The sequence below is a fragment of the Panthera onca genome, chromosome B1 (genome assembly GCF_046562875.1).
Source record: "Panthera onca isolate mPanOnc1 chromosome B1, mPanOnc1 haplotype 2, whole genome shotgun sequence".
Lineage (NCBI taxonomy): Eukaryota > Metazoa > Chordata > Mammalia > Carnivora > Felidae > Panthera > Panthera onca.
In genome coordinates this window covers 2,472,686-2,497,813 of record NC_138342.1, presented here as the reverse complement: position 1 = coordinate 2,497,813, position 25,128 = coordinate 2,472,686, and the positions used below count along the sequence as shown (strand labels likewise).

Sequence of the window (25,128 nt, the reverse complement as noted above, 5' to 3'; positions counted from 1 at the left end):
ACGTATCCCTGAGAAAGCCAGTCGCCTCCATGCACGCCACAGTTTGTACTGGGGAGGACTGGGCTGTCTGCCCCCCCCAGGAGGCAGGTGTGCTCAGTGTGGGGGATCCCTTGGTCACCCGGACGGAAGGGACAGGCTTTTGCTGGAGAGAGCATTCAGAAAGAGTAAGCGCAGAGGTGGGGCGGGGCGGCGGGGGGGGGGGGGGGAGGGGGGAGGGTGAGACGGGGTGGGGGGGCCCTGGGACCATCCCAGGCCATGCCAGGCCTCCCTGTGGCTACCGTGGACACGGCTGGAGTAAGGCAGGGCTTCCACATCACCTGGGACTGAGCAGATGTGACCCATCAGGACTACGGCTGGGGAGGGGGAGGGGCCGACCACCGAGCAGCTATGTGCAGACAGGCTCCCGAGCCTGCAGCCGCGACAAGGGTTGTGGCGACCTTCATTGCCAAGGTCAAGGGCACGCGCCCCCCCCCCCCCCCCCCCGCAAGTGCACAAGGCCTCTGATGAACTCTTCAGCTCGTTCCCATGGAAACCACATTACTGGGCCACAGCGACCCCCACTGGATGGGCTACGTGTTGGTGGACCGAGAGCTCCAGGTGTCTGCTGGTAAGTAAGCTGTGGGCCCCCGAGGGCTGTGTGCCTTTGGGGACCCCGGACACTGGAACAGTGGAGCAAGGTGTCCAAGGGAGCCACTTGTGCCCCCCAGACTGCTCAGACGCTGAGCAGCGTCCCCTCACACCTGAGCCCCCCAGACTCCGGGCCAGAATGGCCAAGCAGGGCCCCCTTCCAGGGAGGGGTGCGTAGCCCCACTGGCCGTGCCCGTGTGGTCACCGAGGGGCCCCACAGTTGCTAAGGGCAGCTGGCCGGTGGGGTCCCTGGGAGCCTGGCCTCCTGAAAGGGGCCCGAAGGGGCTCAGCCAGGACCCTGACCCACACCCCCAACGCCAGCACGGCCAGACAGCGATGAGGAGGAAACCTGGGCTCCTCCCGTGACCGCCTGATGCCTGGGTGAGGGGTGGGGGCATGGGGCCCTCCTGGCCCGTCCGTCACTCAGACATGGGGGCAGATAGGGAGAGATTTCTCCCAGCCCAGACCATCAGGGAGCGGCTCCACACGTCCCCTCGCAAAGACCTCTCCCGAATACCACACGGTCAAGCCCTGTTCCCTGGGGTTCCTGGCCACTGACCCTCTTCTCACGAGCGGACCCCAGCCAAGGGTCCAGCACCGCCTGAGGGTGGGGGAGGGCTGGGGGAGGGGCTGCTGGGGCTGCCAGTGCCCTGCCGGCTCTGAGCACTCTCACCCAAGATTCACTCCAACAGATCGTTTTGCTGACTAGGAAGCAGGTGCCCCACAGGGCACATCCCGACGCCCTCCGTGAGGATGTGGACGTGGGCATCTTCTCACACCAGCCAGAGGCCGGCACCACCCTGTGCACGGCCACGGAGGGCCTACACTGGGAATCTGACTCTCCTGCTGGGACCCGAGGACACACAGCCCCCCACTGGTCCTCTGCAGGATAGGAAGCGCCCAAGGGCGCCCACGAACTCCCGGGGCGTCTTTGAGAATTAGGCTCAAAGCAACCACAGACTTCATTTTCAGGCTGTGCCTAGGGCAGGGGCGCTTTGCACCGGGCTCCCTTCTCAGTGCACACGTCCTTTTGAACTTCTATGCTTTGGCCACGCAGGCGCGGACAGCCTCTTGGTGCAAGGGTGCTGGGGACTGTGGACCAGGGTGGGCGGGTGGTGTGGTCCTCAGAGGGACACCCCCCTTGCCTGGGGGTGTGTGGCTGGCAGCTGGCCGACCGGCTGGGTGGCCTGGATGTGGCCGTGAGCTGGGGAGCCTGGGCCGCGGGGGCGTCAGCACACTCTGCGTCTCCCGCGCGGATCCACAGCGGCCACCGTGTAGCTAAAAGTATGTCACGGCAATTGTTAGAATCTGAGAGCGACTTGAGGCGGAACCTGTCCTCCGAGCTGAGAAAATTCAGTGCGTAGCGAGAGACGCTGTCCGCTCACTTGACGGACGAATCTCGGGGGCGGGCTTCCTTCCATCGCGACAGGGAGGCGCCCGACGCAGGCCTGTCGTGGGGCCGGAGATCCTCATGAACAGAGAGCCCACGGACAGCCTAGCTCGGAGGCCCCCACGAGGCTGGCCCTCGTCAAGCTGGGTTGGCGCGTGTCGCACAGAAGGAGGCCCGAGCCCCCTCCCGGCTGACAGGCTCATCGGCTCCGGGAAGACACGGGTGGCCGCAGACCCTTCACTACCCCTCGTGGCCCGCGTCTCAGCGGAGCCAAGAGCCGGGGGGGCTGGGGAGGCCTGGCTCCACAGGCCGGAGGCGCCCAGCACAGGGCAGCTGTGACATCCCGGGGGCCACGTCCGGGGCACGGAGGGCGCTGGCCCGGGTGCACTTCCCGAGCTGATGGTAGTTCTGTGGGAAAACCGCCCCCAGCGGGGTGAACCCTGCGGGCGGGACACCGCGAGGCAGCCTCGGAGCGCACAGCCCCACCCAGGGCCGGCCAGCCCGGCGGGCTCCAGGCGACTGACTACCACACGACGCCCGACTCTCGTCTCCTGGAGGTGATGGCAGACAGGGGAGGCCTAACTACCCACCGATGGCATCGGTGCTCTCGGGGAGAGGAGGCCCCTACCTGTCAGGCCACCGTGTGGCCGGGGAGTGGGGCCGGATCTCCCCGCACCCGCCCCGAGGGGCCCTCATTCAAACTGCCCCCTCGCCATGCTCACCGCTAAACAGCTGTGTCTGTGGGTATACAGGAGGCGCTCAAGAGTATCGCCTGAGTGAGTGGCACATCTTTATAAGCCACTGTACTAAGGCAAACCCACTGAAAGTGGAAAGAAACGTTCAAGAGAAAAAGAAGAGAGCTTTAAACCAGTCCGATGACAAGACCCAGAGTTTATTACTCTTGGAAGAACACAGACTCGGAACAAAGAGCAGAGAGGGAGAGTCAGCCGCCGCGCAGACGTGCGAAGGCGCGACACGGGGAGGGACCGGGCTTCTCCCGGTTTGGCGTCCGTTCGAAGTCCGTGCGAAGTCAGTGGGCAGGTGCCCGGCAAGCCTGCCCACGTGGCACGTGCCCTCCAAAGCGCCCCGATATGTACATATCTACAGAACGCACACGACAAGCGCTTCCCCGGCCCCCTGATCCCGCGGTACAAGTCGGACGGCCGTCGGCAAGGGGCCGGAGCAAAGGTTGGCATTCGTGTCACCCCCAACAGCCGACCACAGCCCGTGTCCGCACGTCACGGAGCACACAGAGGAGAAAGGACAGCCACCAGTGGCCCTATCCCAGCGTCCACTGAAAAGGCTCCTCATCTACAGCACAGAGACGAGGGCCGGGGGCCGGGGGCCGGTGACGCATGCACACGCGTCGGGACACCGGTTCCGAGCGGGGCGGAGCTGCTCCGAAGGCCAGGAGCCCTGCTTCATACACCTCACACTCGTGGCTCGCGGGCAGCCGTATCGCTCACCTCCACACCCGCTAACTCGAGCATCTGTCCGGAGGACACCTGTGCACATTCCAGGCCCGGGAACCCCCAGGACTCCCGAGCCCCGGCCCGGCCACGCGGGGCCGGACACGGCTGTAGTCTCACGGCGTCGGGCGAGCGGGCGCAGCCCTCCCTACGGAGGACCTGGACGCCCTTCCGAATCACACGGGGCCTCACCACTTGCTCAAGACAAATGCTATTTGGTTTCCAGTCTCGAGACTAAAACACCAAAAGCGCCAGCTATGCGCGTTTTAAGAACGGCACGTACGTTTTCAGAAACTCCCCGGACCTTGCGCAGAGGCAGCAGGGGACCCGGGAGCGAGGAGGAGGCTGGCGGGAGAGCGCCGCCGTCTGTCCAGGCGGGGGCCACTCAGATGCATCACCACTTGCGGAGCATCGCGCTGCCTCGCCCGCTCGCCCTGAGCCCCTCCGTGACCCGTCCCGGACACACGCACACGTGCTCCTAAAGGAAAGGCAGAGGCGGCCGGCCCACGGGGACCGTGACGATAGCGGCCACGCCGGAACGCCTCATCAGCTAGAGGACTGGGGTAGAGGGTGACTTACCATAACTGTTTCTTTTTTTATTGGAAACTGAGTGGACAACAGCGGGCGGACAGCGGACTAGCAGAGACTCAAAGGTGAGGGGGGGGGTCAAACCTGGAGGTACCTGGTCTCGGAGGTCCGGCCGAGTCCTGCGGGGTGGGGGTTGGCGGCAATAAAGTGCTGTTGGGGCTGCTGATGTCCCCCTCCCCCGTGAGCGTCAGGTCGGCCACGTGCTCGCCCTCCATGGTCTGGACGCCCCCGGCCTCGGCTTCCTGGGCGTGGGGCGTGGGGGTCTGGGGGGCACTGAAAGGTGGGCTGTCGGCCGAGCTGGGGCTCGTCCCCGGGCTCTCGTGGCAGTCTCGGACGGGCCCCCACGGCTCCTGGGCCCGGGGAGCCTTTTCCTTGCCGTTGCTGGTGAAGCTTCTCTTGCCGAGGCCCTTAGCCGCGGCGGGCGGGGGGAGGGCCAGCTCCAAGGGGCCGGGGGGCAGACGCAGGAACTCGGGAAGAACCAGGTCCTCCTTCCTTAGCAGCCCGCGCTGGTCGTCTGCTCTGTTGCTCTGAGCTTTGGAAATGAGCTCAAAAAACTCTATTGAAAAAGAACCCCACAGCGACCCAGTCTTAGAGAGGTTCAGAGCTGGGCACGCACAGCAAAAAGTTCACCGTCTGGAAAGCTCTGGTCGTGGGCTGTCCCACTGCCCTGAACTCCAGGCCACGGGCTGACCGGGCGCCGCCCTCCATCACCACCTGCACCCTCAGAACTGCGGGGAGGCCCCCTCCCCAAAACTAAGTTGTGTGAAGTCCAGACCCGAACAGACCAAAGCACCTGCTGGACATGCTGTGTGCGGACGGCTCTGGTGATGTGTTTGTCGCCCACACTCTGATTACACCTGGAAGCCCGGACCCTCCTGATGATTGGGGGGTGGGGCACCGGAGGCACGAGTGAGCCCGCGGCCCCCCAAGACGGCAGCGTGTGAAAGCTGGGCCTCTAGGGGTCACCACCTTCTGGCAGAAGGTGGTCTGTCTCCCACCTTCCTGGGGGGGAGGCTGTGGACAGCCTGCCCTTTGCCCCTGGCCTCCTCCAGAGCTCCTGCCCTCTTACCTGGGCCTCCGCCAGCCGTCACTGGAGTTTACCGTTCAAAGTAGACAGAGTCTAAGCTGAGCTTTCTCCAGCATTTAAATTACACTCTTAGTTTTCAAAAAATGACCAGGAGTTTAAAATCTCAAATCGTAATGACTCTCAGCACTGAGCAGGCGTATGTCTTACTTCTGCCTCCTCGGTGGCCAATGGAGGCCGGGGGAGGCGGAGCGAGCAGGCTCAGGTTGGCCTTCATGGGGGAGCTAGCTGGGAGCCCAGCTGACTAGGAGGCCCTCCCTGGATCAAACTTCAGGCCGCTGTAACAGCTGTTAGATTTGATTCTGCTGTTACAGGCTTTCAGAAGAAAAAGAAGTTCCCATGAGAGATCACCTCTCCTAGGGTCTCTTGGACCACCCTTTCTCTCCCCTGCAGGCCCGGGGAGTACAGGGCATCCAGCCCAACAGGCTAAGGCACAGCCTTCCTCAGGGCCTCTGACCGGCAAGGTGAGCGAGCCCAGGGCCCTCCCAGCTGCCTCCTCCCCACCTGGCACCCGCCCTGCTGGTGGGGACTCTGGCCGGGGCCCTCTGACACTAGCTGAGCCCTCATACAAGTGGGGAGGGAGGGGTGCAGACGAATCCTGGGGGACCGCTTGCTGTGCCCCTCAAGGGCAGTCCCTGGCTCCTCAGGGGCCTGATACTCAGTCTGAAAAGAGGGAAGAGTTACGTCGAGAGCCACAGGCTGATGCAGGGGTAAGGCAGGACAGCATCCTTCTGAGGTCACTAACTCAGAGAAAGTTCTAACGGTTGCCCTGGAAAACTGACATCGCATTCACTAGAAAACACGGAAGTTTTAAAAAGTACACATACCCTCTGCTTCGTCCAAATTAATTTTCTGATATTTTTTTTTCCCAATCTTTGCAATAGATTCTTCTCTCTTTGAAAGCCGGGGATCCCTAGCATTTTTTCCATTTTCTCCTTTTATTTTAATAGAATTAGACTTGCCTAGTGTTCTCTCCTCTCCCTGCATTAGAAGGAAAGTCAGAGTACACACAACCCATCAGTTAGAGACAGAAAGGACCCCTGAGACACATCGCGTCGACACACGCTTTACGTGCCTTGCGGAAAAAGCAGTCGCAATGATGAAGTTTACAAAAACACCCCACCCCCAACGCAGGGGAACAGAGAGCCGATGGCCCAGGGTCAGGGGGAGCCGGGCACCTGCAGGGGAGCAGGGGTGCGGGGCCGGCCCAAGCAGAGAGCTGGTGGGCACGAACGGGCGACAGACAGAGGGGCGTGAGGGGCCCGACCTGAGCTGCGCCAGCCAGGAGCGAGGAAACCGGGCGGACGAGGGCAGAGGGGAATTACCGTAGCCGAGTGATTTCTGGAACTGGAATTTACAGCTGTATTCTGTTTGACTGGTGCACTTTTCTGTTTATCTGTGGATACCGAACACAACGAGATAAGCTTTGTAATTACAGTGAATCGTAAGTCCGCCTGAACGTTTAAACATAATCACATTTATATCTTTTCGAGAGAAAGCTGTCGAGAAGCCAAAGCTATTCAAGATACTTCACTTCGTATGCACACACAGGCCAAAATGCCGGTTCAGAACAAGGGACGAGGGACCACCGTCCCCCACCCACCGCGTCTGGGGCAAGATGGTGGGGCGGGAGGGGGGGGGGCATGGCGGCTCAACCCTACAGTTATGGGGACTTCTTGGACGTGGTGAAAGAAAGGCTCGTTTCAGGTACTGTCTGGCATGAAAATTCTTTAGACAGCAGAAGATTCTCACATTTATGACCTATCTTCAAACATGGTTGTTGCCCCAAGTCAGGGCTACAGGCCAGCCTCTGCCGGCACCAGAGGTCCAAAGCCCACTCCGCTGGCCCGGAATCACCTAGAGGAATAACAGCGCTCCTGCCCGAGAGCAGCTTTGCAAACACGCTGGGTGCACCCGCCTGTAATGCCACCGTCACCCCACCCCACCCCGTCTGGCCACCAGGCCCCGGAAAGAGCGCAGCATTCTCTGGGACGGAGGGTGGGCCCGGAAGATCCCTCCTCCGCCACCAGGGGGCAGAGAGGAGCAGGACACTGCAGTCAGGAAGGCCACCCGGGGTGGGGGACGGAGACCTGTGAGCCCAGCTACATTTCAGAGCAGAACGCGCCCCCGCCGGGTGGGAGCCTAGGAAAGGGAAGACGCAGCCCTGAGTCGCGTCCGGCAGCTCCTTGCAAAGTATCTCTGCGCCCGGGGACTCAGCAGACGGTTCCGGAAAGCCCTCTCCAGGAGGCATGCTTCCTACTGCCCTGCGCCTAGGTGGGGGCTGGGTGTTCTGAGGAGAGCGCCGGCCCCTGAGGCGTTGGGGCGAAGCGTGGAGGACTGACTGCTGACCCCGAGGCTGGGCACCCGGCTGTGGGGACCCAGCCTGTGACCCTCGGGCCCAGCACCTCAAAGCCTCCCGGGAGGGAGCACTCTGGCCAAAGCCCCGGACACGGGGCACGTTGGACCTGCGCAGCCATCCTGTGGGGCTCCTGGCAGGCCTGTCACCCGCCCCTCTTACAGCCGAGAGGACGCGTTCAGCCGTGCCAGCAGGCGCGTGGCTCCTAGAACGAGGCCCTCGTGCTCGCGGTCCCCGTTGTTGGCCTCCTGCCCGCGGTCAGGGCTGGACCAGGCTGGGGTTGGATCCTGCCCTGTGAGGCCCTAAATGAGACCACGGGGTAGCAGGGCTGGGGGCTTTCAGGAGGCAGAGCAAAGGGGACCCCAGCAGGCCGGGGACAGGGGCCTCGCTCACCTTTTCCTCTGGAGGGGTCCCTCTCCTCCAAGATGACCCGTTGCCCGTCCAGACTGGATATGGGGGCGCCGAGGTCCAGGGGCTCCTTCTCTCCACTCTAGAAGCAGAGATGGTGCAGGGAGTGACTCACCCGGGTCAGAACTTTTTGGAACGGCTGTGTGTGTTCCAGCCGCTGACGGGAAGGCCGTGCCGGGCCTGCTGGAGTCACGTGCCAGGTGCCCCCAGGCCCTATCACCTGGGCAGGGCTGCCTCAGAGGGCGCTCGCTAGGTGCCCAGCCAGCAACGCAGGGGACCCACCTGGGGCCGGCCACACACTGCCGACGTGGATAACACGGGTTCCGAGCAGTGGCTGGCCTTCGGGGAACACCTGCGGCCCGAGGGATGTGCGTGTGCAGGGCTGCCGGCCTACAGCTCGTGGAACAAGACCCAGGATGGGGTGGGGGGGAGGGAGAGCGCTCGGGGAACGCGGCGGACATCTCAGTCCACAGACCCGGCGTCTTACGCGTCGCATCCACTCCGCACACCGCTCCTCACCTGATGAGGCGAGCGTCAAAACCCGCCTCCCCGACCCTCAGAGGCGGTTGGGGGGCGAAGGGCGAGAGCAAACTGTTTCCTCTGCAGACAGGCAGAGGCGACCGCTCGCAGAGCCACTTGAGGTCCCGGGCGGCACCCTCAGCTGTGGCCACAGGGCCCGCCCTTCTCTCCTCGGGGAACCACCCTGCTGCCCAGGCCACACCACTGTTCAAAGAAAGGAATCGGAACTGGCAGTTTGCCTTCCTAAGTTCCGTCGGTCGAGAGGACAATTAAAGTGACCAGATGCCAAGTCGGAGTGACTGGTGCCAGACCCGAGGAAAAGGACCGATGGCTGATGGGTCTGCCCCGCTCTCCATGTTCCCCGCCTAGGTGGCCCTATTCACTGGCGAGGCCACATCTGTCACAAGCCATGCCACAAGAACTGTCCGTGGCCGGAGCCCCAAGGCGGCCGACCCTCTCTTCCCAGTGAGGGTCTCAGCAGCCAGAAAGCAGCTCACCCAGCAAACAGGCCCATTCTACAGACAGGGAGACTGAGGCAGAGAGCAGTGAGGCGCCAGCTCAGGATCTCAGAGTGAGAGCAGGAGGCCGGGTGGCGCCCAGTCCAAGTCCCTCTCCGTCCGGCACAGTCTAGACTCCGACGGCGGCCCTCCCTGCCGAGCTGGGGAAGCGGCCCCGGGCTACCCTCAGGATCCCGGTGAACAACGTAACACGGCCCCCTCGTTCATTTCAAAGCTCTTGAACGATCTGGGGCCCAATTCAGAGACCATTAAAATCCTCAAAATACTCGAAATCATAGATTGCTCTGATAAAGCTCCTTCTACGAAGCGAGAACACAGGGCAAACACTGTACCGTTAACCACCACGCTTCACGGTAAGCGGGCACAACGCGCCACAACACATCGGTGATTTCGGCACAGACCGGGTGGCGGGAGTGCCAGCCTCCTGCCCTAGGACGTCCCCGCGAAACCGTCTGGTCACAGGGGAAAAGGACCCTGCCCTGGTTCACTCCGGCTTCTTTGTCCCCGCGTGCGGTCTCCCTCAGTTGCTCACATTATACCCCAGGGGCCCTGCCTGGACACGGCAGATTTTTAGGTCTCAGGAAATGTAAACGAGGGGGCGCACCCAGGGCCGTCTGCCAAAGCCCGGCAGCTGCTCAGGGTGCGGGACGTACCCGTGCCCCTGGCTCCCTGCCAGCCCATCAGATCTGCAGACGGTGGGGAGATTCCAGGGTTTTTAGTGGTTGGTTTCTCATTTTTGTTTCTCTGGACCCAAACCACATCTCAGCTAATCACCCAGAGCTCCCTGGGAACCATCAAGGTGTAAAGAAACAGGGAGCATTTCCACTCACTAGGACACCTGCCCCCCAGGGCCTTGGCGTGCCCCCAGGTCACACACGCACGTACGTGGAGCTCCAGAGGCAGGCCTGCACGCCGCACCCCCTCCCACCACCCCCCGCCCCAGCCCCAACCAAGGGCTCACACACCCGTGTGAGGAGTGCCAGAGGCAAGCCACGGCAGCAAGCAGGCGCCGGGCATGCCGCGTGGGGAACACGGCCGCAAGCCCCCCGGGTCACTCACCAGCCTGGCCACCAGCTCATTCAGGTGCAGGCCGTACTTGGCCACCACGGGCCGCAGGACTTCCGTGACGGGCTTGGTGGGCTTGGCCTTGAGTCCCACCGACCGGTTGATCGGGACCAGATCCAGCCTGGTTGGAGGGGGAGGAACACGAACATATCTGCCGCAAATATACACTCAGATGTTCCTTCTCAAGGACGGGATGACGTGGCACCCACAGGCGACCCGTGGCACCTCGGGGCTCAGCAGCTCGTGCCACGCTGGGGCCGAGGAGCACCCTCAGCACGAGAAGGAAGCCGGGAGGGGCGTCTCCGAGGTTTTCAGTGGGCTGTCATCCCGGGCAAAGAGGGGGCCCGTCCTGGCGGATGGCCAGCACTGTGCTGTCCCGCCTGCCCACCCCTGGGGACACCTGTGAGGCAGGACAGACAGTGACCGGCTGCGGGCTCCTGGGGACTCGGTGCGGCCACCGCCACCCCCACCCCCCCGCCCCACCCCACAAAGCGGGTGCCTGCCTTCCCTTCCCAGCCGCGCAGGCAGGGCTGGCAGGGACGCCCCCGGAGACGGACGTGTGGCCCGGGAGACCCCGTGGAACAGCAGCGGCGCTTTTCGTACCGAAACAAAGTCCGCTTTTCCAGCCGCAGGTCCCGAGACTCCAGGATGCTACTGTCTTGGTGCAGCACCAGAGGCTGTGCAACGCGTGGAAAGAACAGAGACCCGAGTCGGAGCGGGGGCGGGCCAAGGCCCCCGGGACGCGCCCCTGCGTCCCACGCGGCCGCTCAGAGAAGGCGGCCCCGCCCACAAGCTAAGTCAGCGCCACGCCTTCCTGCGACCGGAGGGCCCAGGCAGCTCTGGCCAGCAAGACAGACAGACAGACCCGCCGGCACCCCCGACCCCGGGCAGACCCCGTGGCCAGGGCCCTGTACCTTGTCCCCGCCCACCAGGAAGAGGTCCACCGCCGCCCCGTTGAGGCTGTGTCGCTCACAGAGCCCAGCCAGGACCTCCTTGATGGACAGCCCCGCCTGGACCGCCACCACGCAGGACGTCCCGTCGGGGAGCTGGACGCTGCAGTGCCTGGCCGCCTTGTCCCGCTCTGGCACCGAGGTCCTGCAGGCGTCCGACTGGGGAGCCGGGAGACGAGCGTCACGACGGGTGCACAGGCACCCCGGGAAGCACCCCATCCCCCGCCCCCCCCACCAGGCCAGCACCAAGGAGCCGACCAAGTGGGCGGGGCTGCTAAGTACCGCGGGAGAAGGCAGCTGTCTCTCGTCCTTCCCGGCCTGTGACCCACTCACAAGGGCCGGGCTTAACGAGCCGCTGGGCTCTGAACGGGACGGGCCCTTCGCGTGTTGTTTTCAGGGGGCTTGTGTTGGCCCCGGCGCTGGAAGCAGACGGGGCCGCCCTGTGGAGGCCGCTCCTGCCTCGCAGACGGTCGCACTGGGGACCCACCAGGCGGGCCAGATGCACGCGGGGGGCCTGAGGCCCCGCCCGGTCTGGGAGGCCCCTCGGCTGCCCCCCCTTATCCTTCTGGCCGTTCCCACCTGAGCCCCCACGACCAGAGGTCTCTGCCAGAGGACTGGACTGTGGGCTGTGGAGGGCACGGGGGGCCCGAGGCCGGGGCCGGGGCAGGGAGCAGGGCAGCGCGGGCAAAGGCTCGCAGGCAGGAACACGCACCCGAGGGGTGACGACCCCTCCCGCGGACACCGGCCATCGGGTCAGAGAAGCCAGTGAGGGGCGTTGTGTCCTGACAGTCCCACACACTATGCGACGCTCAGCACGGGACGTGCAGGGGGCGGGGCTGTGAGGGGCACAGTAGGAGCCTCGGCTCCACCCTCCTTTAGCGGCTGGCAGATCGCCCCTCGCCCCGGGCCAGTGTGAGGGACAGGACCGGGCCTCCTCGGGGGCCCTTTCGCCCAGAGGACGCTCGACACCCTCCCCGGGTGAGGACGTGGCCCCAGCCGGCCTGCCCGGCCCTCGGCAGCGAGACACCCGCGCGGAAGGGGGAGGTCGGGCGGGGAGAGGCGGGCTCCGGGGCACTGCGGGCCGAGGCTTTCGGAAACAGCAGTCTGTGATTTCATCGTCTGCATTATTCACGGACTAAGTCGGGGGCTCGGGAAATGGCTACTCAGCACTCGGTCCCGGTACCAGGACCCACACCCGGATGTGGGGGCTCCCGAGCGGGCAGGACGTGGACGGGGGGCCAGCCCGTGGCCCTGTTCTCGCGGCAGACCTCAGGTCTATCCGTGACGTCTCCCCTGGTCTCTGCGGGTCAATGGCGTGTCCCGGCCGCCAACGGCTCCTGCGCGTGTCCTTCTACCGTGCCGCCTGCCTCGGCCGCCACTCTCCCGTGGCTGTCTCCTCCTGAAAATCTCTGTGGCCCTGACACCGCTTCAGAAAACGGAGCCCGTAGGTGGTAGGCTGATTATAAAATGGCCCCAGCTACTCCCTTCCCCCGGATGCAGGCGCAGTAAGGAAGGTTCTTTGTTTCTTAAGTTGGAGTTTGGGCGGTTTGCTGGCCCGCGGCAGCTCACTGGCTCAACCCTCCCAGCCCTAAGTGTGGCACAGTGTCCCTGGAGAGGAGAGGATACTCTGCGAGCACAAGCCAGGAGGCTTTCCACGCCCGCTGTGAGACAAGAGCTGGCGGCCAGCAGGTGCCCCCAGCCGACTGACAGCAGGGTCACGACCAGCAACCAGCCTGCCGCACGGGCCGGGGTGAGGCTGGAGCGGGGGTCCCCTCAGGGTAGCCCCCGCGAGCAGAAGCACAGGTGCAAGGAGGCAGGAGGTGACGGGACGGTCACACGCGAGACCAACGGAAAGCTCTGTTGGCTCTTAGTGGGGCTCACACAACGGGAGCTGGATGAGAACAGACGTCAGCAATAAAGCCAGAAATAATCTAGTGCACAAGCAGCAGCCCTCCCCCGTGTCCCCACGCGCCCAGGAGCCCCGGCCCCACATCAGCGGCACCCGCGTTTGTTCGGCTTCACGAGTGGGGGCTTTGCGTGGCCAAACACGGAGGCGGATTTCACGAATCCGCTGTGGCCTTTGGGAGGGGGGAGGCGGTGACTTACCAGGTCCAGGCTCCCCGCGGAGGACACGGAGCCCTGTGACTCGCGGCGACCCAGGCCTCCGTTGGCGTGCAGGGGTTCTTGATGGGGAAACACAGTGACTCAGCACCGGAGGCCGGCTCTCCCCCTCTGCACGTGATACAGGGCCCGCCTTCCTCGGTCACATCCCCAACCTCACCCTTTCAGGCCAAGCAGACCAGGGACACGGAGAGGCCTCTCAGAGGCACCCCCCTCGGCTAGACTCCGCTCTGCCCTTGGCCGTACCCGGCCCCCAGACACACAAGGACACGCTCCTGGGGCGTGGAATGTTCACTTCGACACGTGGCTTCTGGGCCTAAATGGACAGTGGTAAGCACCCCGACCAGTGACCGCACCTCTACTCACGCTTGACTCCCATCTTCCCGCCAAGAGCTCAAGCAAGCCAACGAGCGCCCCATCGCCCCCACCGACTGAACTCGCCGTGACCTCTGGCTAGTCTAGAGATCCCGAGAACTGACACACACCGGCCCCCCTCCCCAGTCACGCCGCCCAGGGGACCGCGGTCCCTGGCCCCACTGCCCTCCTGAACCACCGGCCCACCTGCCAAAGCAGCAGATCCCCAGACGACCAAGTCGGAATGCCGGGGGAGCGCCCTGCAGTCAGGGTTTAGAGGCTGTTCCAGACGGCTCTCTAAAGATCTGCCGGGCGCAGGGACCCCCGGCCTCCTGGGGGGGCAGCCCCTGCTGTCTCTAGGTTCTCAGGGGTCCCTAGCCCCATCTAACTACAGCTCCTGCCCCTGCGACGGTCTCTCGCTGGTTCAGTTCTGCAAGTCTGTCCGCCCACAGCATGACCCCAGGAACACTGGGGAGCCCGGGCCAAGCCCACAACCTTCCTAAGCTGCTGCAGTCTGTCAAATGGGCGCAAGAGGACTCGGTTCGCCGGCTGCTCTGAGAAGGACACAGAACGTACCCTACGCAGGCCGCCTGGCACGGCACGGGCCCCGTCCTGGGAGCTGCCACCACCTGTCCCTCTCCAGCGCTCCCTGCCTGTGCTCCCTCCATAAACGCGGTTCCAGGGCCTTTCCGCCTCATGCCTGCCCTGCCCGTGTAAACTGTAGACTGCTCTCTGCCTCGTCAGAAGCTGCTTTCAACCCTCTGCCCCGCCTCCCAGGAGGAGCCTGTCCCTCTGTCACTGCTGAGCTACACGTAAGAAAGAAGCCAACGGAGAAAATATCTAGAATGGGCGACCTACAACATCTACAATAATACAGAGTTACAATTTTGAAAATGCGGGATACCCCAACTATGGTACTACATTTTAAAAAATTACAAAGGCTCACACACCCCTACACACACCTAGAAAGCCGCCCAGGCAGGAAACCAAGAGGCTGTCTGGGTGCAGAGAAGGCAGGACACTTGTGTTGTCTCGTCTCCCCCATTTCCTACCGGGAGGGCCGGAGAGGATGTCATGCCAGGCCCACCCGCAGGGTGCCCTGGCCGAGTGGGGAGTGGGCTGGAACGCACCCTCACCCCCTTTTGCAAACGGCACCGAAGCCACCCTGTTTCACTCCGGCTGGCCTGCCCCCAAAGGGCGACGCCCGCGGACACAGAGCCACGCTCTGCGTGTGCCCCGGACGTGCCCTTGCACACCGCCGGCAGACCCCGGCCAGGCCACCCCATCCGCCACCACACACCGTTTGCGTGGTCGCCGTGCTCCTTCTTCTTCTGCGACCGCCCGGTGCTCCTGGTCCTGGACCAGGAAAAGAACGCTCCTTTCCGTTTCTTTTCGCTGTCCTCGTCCCCCAGCTCTTCATTCAGGGATCTTCCTGATCTCGATTTTCCACTCAACTATCATCAAACAGAGACGTTAAAACAGCGTAACATTACTTAAACTTTTTAAAATGTGTGTTTATTTTTGAGAGAGAGAGAGAGACAGAGACAGAGCATGAGCAGGGGAGGGGCAGAGAGAGGGAGATGCAGAATCCAAAGCAGCTCCAGGCTCTGAGCCCATGGGCTCAAACCCAGGAACCGTGAGATCACGACATGAGCCGAAGTCGGATGCTCAACCGACTGAACCGCCCAGGCGCCCCAGCATAACATTGTTTTAACGTTACGTCAAGTGTGAAGGGAAGCTGAAGAGGGCTGTAGGCGGGTCTGTGGGATGGCCCGGACCCTTCGACAGCCGGAGGGCAGCACCACCTCGAATGGAACCCCTGCCCCCTGCCCCCTGCCCCGGGCACAGGATGCGTCCCAGGAGGGCTGGGTCCTAGCGATCTAGCGATGCGTGCTAGCCTTTCCCATCCTCCCCCCCACCCAGCCACCCCCCCCCCCCGGCACTCCCCTCCGCCCAGAAGACGCGGCGGGCGCACGGGCACCTTCTTGGGCGTGGACACGCCGGAGTGCTCTGAGCTGACGCTGCCCTTGGAGGCCGGGCTGCTGGGCACCTGCTGTGCGTCCGGGAGCGAGCGGCCTTCCACCTCGGCCAGGATGCACTCTTGGTACAGCTGGGACTTGAGGAAGCGCGTGTAGCTGTCGAACTTCATCAGGTTGAAGATCTGTGGGGCACACGCGGCACGCTGTCGCTTGACGAGCCACTGGAGCGCTCGGCCCCCGGGCCCACCTGCCGCGGCCGCCGCACAGGGGTGCTCGGGCCACGCCAGCCTCTTCCTCACTCTCCGGCTCCGTGAACCCCAACCACTCACGGGAAGTCGGCACCAGGAGCAGACTCCGGGCATCTCCCGGGCGGTCCTGGACAGGCCCCGCTTTGTTAGATAAGAGTGAAACCAGACGTAACTGGGAATCTGGAGGAAGCGAGAACTGCCTTGGAAACACTTTCCTTCCTCCACTACTTTCCCCGCCATTCATACGATTTAGCAACAGGCGTGCTCCCTGGGGAGGCTGGTGGGTCGTGCGCCCTGACAAACAACGCTCGTTATTGTGATAAATGACAGCGCGCCCTTTTAATCACAGTGACATCCCGGGACTGAAAAAAACTCGGAACACGCCCACACGTCGGCACCCGCGGACCTGAGACGTCACACAAAGGTGTGCGTCCGAGCGACCACAGACAGGGCTCGCGGCCGGTTATGTCACGGCCCCACCGATGCCCCCCACCCGCCCCCCCAACCGAGACAAGCCTGGTGGGAGACACAGGGCTCCGCCCATCGCATCCACCTCCGTGGGCACCCCTCCCCCCGGGCTGGCCGCCCGCTTGTGGGCACCCCTCCCCGCGGAGAGGACCCTGGCGAGGAGTCCCCGCGGGGAACCGAGGCACATTTACCTGGAGCTGCTGCTCCTTGAACATGTCGGGGTGCGGAGCACTGAGAATGTCATCTGCCAGCTGGGCCTGGCTGTCGATGTTGACGGGGGTGGTGGCTTTGCTGCACAGGAACTTGCTGAAGATCTCGCGGGCCCTGTAGGAGAGCTGACAGGACACGGGCGTGGGCGGGAAGCGCGGGCCGCGGGCTCCCCCGACGTGCAAGCGTGCTGCTGGTCTCCGCGTTCCAAACGCCCGACGCGGGCCCAGCGGGGCAGACGCGCTTCCCTAGGGCCCAGTAAATACTGCCTGCTTGAGTAAACGAAGGTCAAGCCGGGAGGAAACCTCCCGCCGAACAGGCTCCTCCCTGACTTTCTCCAGCGGGCGCCGCTGGGGCCCCGGGGCACCGAGGGGCCGTCCCGCACGTGGCGCTTCGCGCGTGTGGTCTCAGCAAGCGGGGACTCATCCGTGCCACACGGCGTGTGCCGGGCAGACAAGAGGCCTCATCCGCGGCGGGACGGAGGGCCCACGCCGTGGACCGGGGCCGGCGCCCGCGGGGGCTTCTCTGGTGGCAGGTGAGGCGTGGGCAGGGGAGCCGCACGAACACACACGCTCAGGGCGTGCTCCTGCCCGGGGATCTAAGTCCCCTTCCAACACGCGGAGCGGCAGCACGTCCGCGGAAAGAAGTTTCACGGGCGCTCACGTCAACCACGTTCAGGCAAAATTAAACATCATGTGTATTGAGCAAGTTAGGCTGAAAAAGAAGCGTCTCTCAGTAACCCCATGAGAACACAGTCACGTCGACCTCAGACCGCCCTGGGGTCTAGCCCACGGCGAGAGCTTCCCACTCCCCAGGCGTGAGCAAACTTACCTCCTTCTTGTCGTGTGCAGGAACATGGTTAAAGTATTCACAGGCCTGCCAGAATAAAATGTTTTCTTCACTGAATTCCTTCCTTAGGAAATCCTAAGAAAAACACCACCGATTAGCCTTCACGTGCGACCAGCCCGTCGCCGGCATCCGCCCTCCTCCCGAGCTGTCGCCTCGCTCCCGCTCTTCGCCTTGGTTTGCCTTCCACAGACACCGGGGGCAGAAGCGTCTCTCCCCAGCCTCCCCGAGGGCCGCGGACCACAGACTGAAAGCTGCCCGCACTTTAGGGACCGTGCTGGTGTTCGCCGCCGTTCCCTCAAAGGCAGGACACCCTTCCCAGCAGCCGCGCTCGCCACGTGGAGCTCCGCTAAGCATTGACAGGAGGCTCCGTGCTCGCCGCTGCGGGGAGACCCTCCACGCAGAGCCAGGGCCGAGCTGGGCAGAGGCCCCCTCCAGCCCCGGTCTCCCGTGCGACGAGCAGGGGGCCGGGGGGAGGCCCCCGCGGGAGGCCGCTCGGCGACTCCACCGCTGCCGACCTTGGGGTGTGCGCCCCAGGTCCTTCTTGAGGAGCCCCCGGCGGAGGGAGCAAACGGCCCCCGGGCCCCGTGACCACCCCCTACTCACAGAGAAGTAGCGGACGCCAAGAGGGTCCTGCAGAAGGCGCTCGAACGACACGGCCCAGCTGGCGGCCCTCCTCTCGCGCAGGCGCCTGCAGCTCTGGACGCTGGGGAGGCTGGCATTGCTGCTGAGGCTGTGGTCGCTCGCGCGGTCCTTCAGGTCAGCGCCGGCCAGCTCTGCGGGACCAGCACAGACCCCACCTGCACATGCGTCCTCCACGCCGCCCGGCAGCGCCCGGCCCGGCCTTCCGGGCGGCCGCCAGGGGCTCTCCCCGGGCGTCTGCTCTAAAACACACACTCAGCCAACAAAACGCACCGAGCGCCTACAGCGTGCCCAGCGTTGGCCTGGGCACAGGGCACAGGGCGAGACGAACCCGGCCCTCATGCGGCCACACGCACACACACGGAGCGGGCGCGCCAAGCCCACGCCGCAGACACAACAGGGCTCCCGGGCGACCCCGTCCGTGAGCTCGGGAGGTGCCGGGCCACCGTGGGCGAGCAGAGCGCAAGGGGTTCTGTGCCGGGGTGGGGGGGATGCGTGCCGTGGGCAAGCACACGCGTGTGTCCCGTCCTGCACACGGTCTCCCTGTAGAATGTGTGGCCTACCCTCCAAACATACCACGACTCCGTGACCACGCGTGTTGTCGGGACAGCCGGTGGGAAGCCGGCCCGGCGCAGAAAACATCACGGTTCCCGAGTGTCTACAAAATAGCCCCGAACAGCCTGGGTTCCCTCACGCTTTCCGCGAATCCCCGAATAGCCCGCTCCCTTCACAAAGGGCAGGGGAGTGTTTGGGGAGCCCCACGTCACCGTCTCCCACCTCACGTCAGCAGCGGGCTGGGCCTCCCCCCGACCCGGCAGTCCTGGTCGGCAAAACCCGAGGGGGCGGGTGCCGGCTGGCCGGGAGCAGGGCCAGACGCACACTGTGCCCCGGACGTGCTCCCTTCTGTGCGGACGGCTCGCCCCACGGTCCCACGCCGGGCTGCTCCCCCCACCCCCGGTCCCAACACCAAGGAGACCGGAGGCCGGGCCGCAGCCTGTGGACCCCAGATGACGCGGGAAAGGAGGGCACGAAGTCTAGAGGAGCACCCTGACTGATGCAACAGGGTTCGTGCGCTGCGCCCCGTGCCCCTCCCCGTGCTGCTGCGCGCAGTCGGCCCCCGGGCTGGCGGCAGGAGGAGCCCAGGGGACTGGCCGGTCGGCTCCGGCTCTAAGCCCAGCAGTGCAAATGTACCTCCTTGCTGCCGAGGGGCCGGACACGGGGAGAGTGAGAGCCGGCGGGGCAGCGGGGAGCCGCCCTGAGTTCTGATGCCCACCGGCGGCCGCACGGGGAGCAGTGGGCACAGGCCGCGCCCGCGGGCGCCACAACACAACCGCAGCCCAGACGGCCTCGAGGAGGCCCAGAGGGCGGAGGGCCAAGAAGGCAACCCCCTGGGGTCGGTCAAATCGGACCCGCTTGGTGGCTCGGGGCCACTGGGACAGGACATTCAAAGTTGAAGAAGCACTCGGATGGGAAAAGAAAAGAAAAACATAAAGTCAAAGAGTAATAACTTAAACTGCTATAGAAAACACGTCAATGAGATGAGATAGGACAAGGTCGGAAGAAAGACAGCTGGGATACTTCTCCGTGGCTCCGTAGAGCCGCACATGGGACGTGTGAGCCTCGTGGTGCAGTGCACGCACCGCTCTCCCGGACCTGAGGCAGGCCCGGAGCTCGCGTGCGAGACATGAAGCTCACCCCAGGACACGTGTGCACCACCTGCTACACTCTTAGCACGGCACGGCCGGCCGCGAGGGGTCCCGGCAGCTCCACCGTCACCCTGGTAACCAGTCCCCGTGCACAGAACCGCCCCCTCCCCCCCCCATCCCCCCACCCCCCCCCCACCCCCCCCCACACACGCAGAAAACTGGCCGTTTTACACTCACGCGATACAGGCCACACAGACTCGCTGGCTGTGTTTGATTTGAGTCAAGTAACCACAGCGATGAGGGCAAGACCCACACATGGTAACTCTCCCTAGATTAACATATCACCCCAATACATGTCCCAGTAGACGTTTATTAGAATAGGACAAGCTGAGGGGCGCCTGGGGGGCTCAGTCGGTTGAGCACCTGACTCTTGACTTTGGCTCAGGTCATGGTCTCACTGTTGTTGAGATCGAGCCCCGCCTTGGGCTCTGTGCTGACCACGGATCCTGCTTGGGGTTCTCTCTCTCTCCCCCTGTCCCCCCTGGCCCCTGCTCACACTCTGTCAACAACAAAAAAACAAACAACAAAAAACCGAGCCAGATGAACTGAGTGTAAAAGTTCACATGGAAAAACAAACCAAAGCAGGGCCGGGTGGCGGGCTGGCCCCTCCACCACCCCTGCCCTGCTGGCGCCACACGGCTCGTCCTGGGACGACTGGAAAACCACCTGAAAAATAATCAAGTCGGATCCCTTCCGGCACACTGAAATCAATCTCACCTGGACCAAAGATTTACGCGTCAGAAAATCGAACTGGAGACACTGTGGACAAGAAGGCACAGCCCGGAGTGGCGAGGGACGAGACGCATCCACAGACCGCGCAAAAACCGCGGTCTGTGGCGACGGTGACGGGCGGTGAAGGGAGGTGAGGGGTCACAAGGTACAAGCTCCCAGTTACACAACAGTGCTGGGATGTCGTGCACAGCACAACGACCGCAGCTGAGAGCACCACGTTGTATCTCTGAAAGCGGTGAAGAGAGCAGATCTTAAAGGTTCCGTCACAAGAAAAGACTCTGGAACGGCAGGCGGTGACGACACCGTGGTGACCGTGCCACGACCCACGCACATGTGAAGTCACCACGTCGTACGCCTTCAACTAACATAATGTCGTGTGGGCTGGGCCTCGGTAAGGAATGAACGTGAAACAAACACCATAAACTAAGTCAAAAGACAAAGTGTGGGGAAATAGCCGTGATCCATTACACGAAGGACTGATCGTCTTCATATTTGAGGGCACCTGCACATCAACACGACAAAGGCCAAAAGAGCAAAGAAAACCGGAAGGACCGTGTGGACAGTCACTGCGTAGGGGCTTGAGATGCTCACCACCACGTGCAGACGCGTCTGGTTTCACCCACAAGGGGCTAAAGATGAGGTTAAACCACAAGCCATCTTGTATCTAACTGGTTGGGTCTGAGGCGCCTTTCTGCTATATTTTACGTTCATAAATGAGGTGATTCTCACAAAATGAAGTAATTTTTGAAGCAGTCTAGGGGCGCCTGGGTGGCTCAGTTGGTTGAGCGTCCGACTTGGGCTCAGGTCATGATCTCGTGGCTTGTGAGTTCGAGCCCCGCGTCGGGCTCTGTGCTGACGGCTCGGAGCCTGGAGCCTGTTTCGGATTCTGCGTCTCCCTCTCTCTCTGACCCTCCCCTGTTCATGCTCTCTCTGTCTCTCAAAAATAAACATTAAAAGTTAAAAAAAAAAAAACATAAGGCAGTCTGTTAACGGGGCACCTATGTGGCCCAGGCGGTGAAGTGTCCGACTCTTGATTTCAGCTCAGGTCAGGATCCCAGGGTGGTGGTGAGTGTAGAGCCCGCTTAAGATTCTCTCTCTCGCCCTCCGCCCCTCTCCCGCACTCATGCTCTCTCTCTCTCTAAACGATAAATTTTAAAAAGCCAGTCTGTTAAGTACGAGCACCAAAACACTCTTCCTCCAGCTTTTTTCCTTGAGGCAATAAGGGCTGAACTGGGAACAGAAGGGTGGACAGAGGTAACTGGCCTCAGGGGAGCTGGAAAAGCCTTCCGTGAGGGACCAGATGTGCAAAGGCCCTGGGGCAGAAGAGGCTCGGCTCACAGCCCCACAGCTGGTATGTCTGGGCTTAGGGGAAATGTGCTAGGGCCAGGAAAGGCGGTAAGGCCACACAGTGTGAACCATACACCCTAGGGGGCAGTGAAAAATAAGGGAAGGTCAAGAGGGCACTTTTTTCCTTCACAGGTCCGTTGGCCCTGAGCTCGGTCCCTGGGAGGATGCAGGTAAACGGGGTCGTGAGGACAGGGCGGCAAAGAGGCAGACGAGCTGCAAACTGACAGAGCACCCGAACCCCATCCATCAAGGGTGTTGGCGCTTCTGCTCCTCAAATAAAAAAGGTGTCTGGGCTCCAGGCACGCAAGCAGCAGCGATTTGGAGCACCCGCCTTCCTTGCTCCCCAGACACGCGGACCGCAGGGAGGAGAGACGCCTGTCGCCGCGCCCTGGGCTGGGCTGCGGGCTGAGGGCGAGGGTGAACGAGTGAAGGACACTGCTGAACGAACAGAGTGACAGATGACCCGTATTTTGAGTAAGCTCATTTTTAGGAGACCCGGCCAATCCTCACTTTTTTAAGACTCACAGATCAACGACTGACACTGGAAAAGTCTAGCGGAGAAAGAAACTTGAAAATTAAAGGAAGGAAAATCCTGACGCCTGGCCAGCCCGCGTGTCACGCCCCACGAGGGGCTGGGCCGCTGCCCCGGCACACCTTGGGGTCGCCGGCAAGGACCGTCCCTTGAGAGAAGGCCGGGAAGACTCATGTGCAGGAAATGAGGGGAAGAGTCATGGTGGCTGAAAACCCACTTCTGCAGGCACGCAGGCCCCGGGCCCCGGCTCTCACAGGACCCCGAAGAGCTGGGGAGAGCCATCCTGCCGCCAGGCTCCCCGCACCACGGGACCGAAAGCTGAGGCCCCTTCTGTCTGTTCCTCATCGAAACAGCGCAAATGCCCGCTGGGCCTCAGCCCCAGCACCGGTGGAGCTCGGGGAGGGGACACGGGACACCACGACCCTGAAGGACGCTCCCGGTCACCCGCGGGGCAGGCCACACGCCGATGGAGGCCTGGACGTGGCCATTTCTCTCCTGACGGCCCGGTCTCGAGGAACACGCTTGCTCTGCAAAGTGGGGACAACCGCGGGCCACACAGAGCACGTCAAGGCCGAGTTGTCTACCCGAAAGATCTCCCAGAAGCTTGTCAGGCGTGCGCCGAGGCCCGGGGCCGGGGGGTGGGGGGGGCGGTGCCGGCACCCCGGAGCGTGGCCACGCTAGGTGCTGCTCACGCGGGCTGCAGGTGCCCGCACCATCCACGCGTCCCCACCACACAGGGCCAGGCACCTGGCCCTCTGCTCCGCCCTCAGATCGCCCCGGGACCGTTCTCGACACACGGAAAACAGGGCACGGTGCTGAAAGAACCCATCTCGAGAGCTGGCACGAAAGCCCTGCCAGCCCCGGGCTAGACGGGAGGCGGGCAGAGCCAGCGCCGAACTCCCTGCCGGAGACTCTCTCCACGCTAACCAAAGGAGAAAGCGGGTCCACGGAGCCCCCCCCCCTGGGCTGGAGGGTCACGCTGGACAGCGTTTCCCGGGTCTGTTTTGTTTTCGTTTTTGCTGTTTTCCTCTGTCAGTGGACCAGGTGAAGCCGAAGAAACGCTTTCCTGGAGAGAAAGGTCTTTTGAAGTCCGTTTCAGGCCGGCCAAAAGCTAGGAAAGCCGCCACCTTCAAGCTGGCCGGGCAGTCGTGTCACAAACGGGGTCAACAGTGCCCTCGTACTAAAACTTCGTGGCCCGTTCTGCCACACCAGGTTCTGGGAGCCACCTCGCCGCACGCCCGTCCAGACCGCGATCTCACACGCCTTAACGTACGTCCCTCGCAAGTCCGGGTCCCTGTGCGGGGTCACTGCCCCCGGCGACCCAGCCCCCTCCGCAGACATACCTGAAGGCTGCCAGCCAGCCCCCGACAAGAAGCCAAGGCGCGCAGACCAGAGGGACTTTACCTGGGTGGAGCCGATAAGAGCCACTGTGATGCCACTTAACCAAATACTTCCAACCATTCACCGCAAACCACCCCTCCGAATCCATACCAGGGTCAGGCGGCTCGGCCCCCGGGGCCCCGGGCAAAGGCTCGGGCCACACACAGGGACATTGTTCCCGGCTCACGCTCCCCCAGGAGGCCGGTCAGCACACTCCCCAGCGACCCCAGGCCGCGGGCCGAGGGCCCACAGGGGCGCCTCTCCCCCTCCAGGCCCACGCAGAGGAAACCAATAGTGTCCTCGCACAAAGCAGCCCGAAGACGCATGCATAATTCACAGCGGGATGTTCGGCCCGCTGCTGCTCGCGGAACGTGAATTATTTAGTCTGCCCGAGCCCGGCTACAGAAGCTGTGTGCTGGGAGGGCCACGTGCCCACGGCAGGGCCCTCCGACAGGCGACAGGCTGCTCTCCTTCCGGGTCTGCGCTCTGTTAAACCGGCGGTGGTAAAGGGAACAAGTACCTGTGGATTTTTATAATAATCACGAGGCTTTCGAGCTCGTATTTCCCGATGTATCTTGAAAGTTTTGGAAATCCCGTAAACAGACCGATCTTTTAAAAATGGGAAAGCGTTCATCAAAAACTGCCTGGTACCGGTTGGGGAACGAAGGGCCGCACTTCTGGGTCAGAGCAGAGCGGGACTGTGTCGCTGGAGTTTCATCTGCACGACCCACAGGGGGCGGGACGTGGCTCCGGGCTGTGGTCCGCGGACGCTCCTGCAGACGCACCGGTGCACACACGGTCCCACCACACGGATGTCCGATCCCTCCCGACATCTCCAGGAAGGCACCGAGATGAAGCCTGCCCACGGCTCCTGCCTCCCTCTCAACGTCCTTTGCGCCCTCACGTTTCCGAAGCCCATGGGGACGGGGAACGCCACAGCAGCTGGACTCTGCTCCTCTCCGGCCCCCGTGTCTCCGGGCCCCGGGCCCCCGTGTGCACCAGGCCAGCACAAGACGCCAGTGTCACTGAAGCCGCAGCGGGATGGGCCAGGCTCTGAAACTGCCCCTTTCTTAGGGCTCTACGTGCCGTCCTGGGGGGGGAAACGTTTCATTTTCCTATAACTTCAAACTTGCACAAGGGTTACAAGAGCACACCCTTTACCCAGATTCACTGGACATCTGTGTACACTCTGCCCGTTTGCTAGATCATCCTGCCTCTCCTCCCTGTGCCCATCCTTTCTCTGAACACACGCACACACACGCACGCACACACACGCACACACACGCACGCACACGCACGCACCCTCCGAGCTGTCGGAGATCCAGGTGGAGACAGCCCTTTACCCCTAACTACCTCAGTGTGAATTTCCAAAGAACAAGGACATTCTCTGTCACAACCACAGTGCAACTATCAACATCGGGAAGTGCGACACGGCCTCTGTTCCAATGTCACCAACAGAGTCCCGTGCAGCTGTCTCCCCAGCTCAGGATCGAGCGCAGAACCACACAGCTGTCAGGTCTCTTTAAAAACTCCCAGCCGCCGCGCTTCCAGATCTCCACCGAGGCCACTTATCTTGTAGGCTGTCCCTCAGT

General features: G+C 63.1%; 1 protein-coding gene across 7 annotated transcripts in view; it reads right to left on the bottom strand.

Moving 5' to 3' along the window:
- The window catches only part of RGS12 (regulator of G protein signaling 12), a 122,205-nt gene that overhangs the window by 4,333 nt on the left and 92,744 nt on the right, over positions 1-25,128 (bottom strand). For 4 of the 7 annotated variants that reach the window (XM_078446342.2, XM_078446343.2, XM_060655516.3 and 1 more), the window contains 13 exons: positions 17,804-17,973; positions 17,183-17,275; positions 16,336-16,479; positions 15,431-15,610; positions 14,750-14,903; positions 13,081-13,157; positions 10,939-11,133; positions 10,628-10,701; positions 10,019-10,145; positions 7,908-8,004; positions 6,484-6,554; positions 5,986-6,139; positions 4,169-4,630 (listed from right to left, as the gene is read on the bottom strand). In XM_078446342.2, the coding sequence (XP_078302468.2) occupies positions 4,169-4,630; positions 5,986-6,139; positions 6,484-6,554; positions 7,908-8,004; positions 10,019-10,145; positions 10,628-10,701; positions 10,939-11,133; positions 13,081-13,157; positions 14,750-14,903; positions 15,431-15,610; positions 16,336-16,479; positions 17,183-17,275; positions 17,804-17,973 (1,998 nt within the window). The other 3 variants (XM_078446344.2, XM_081795474.1, XM_081795475.1) reach the window with 3 other exon arrangements.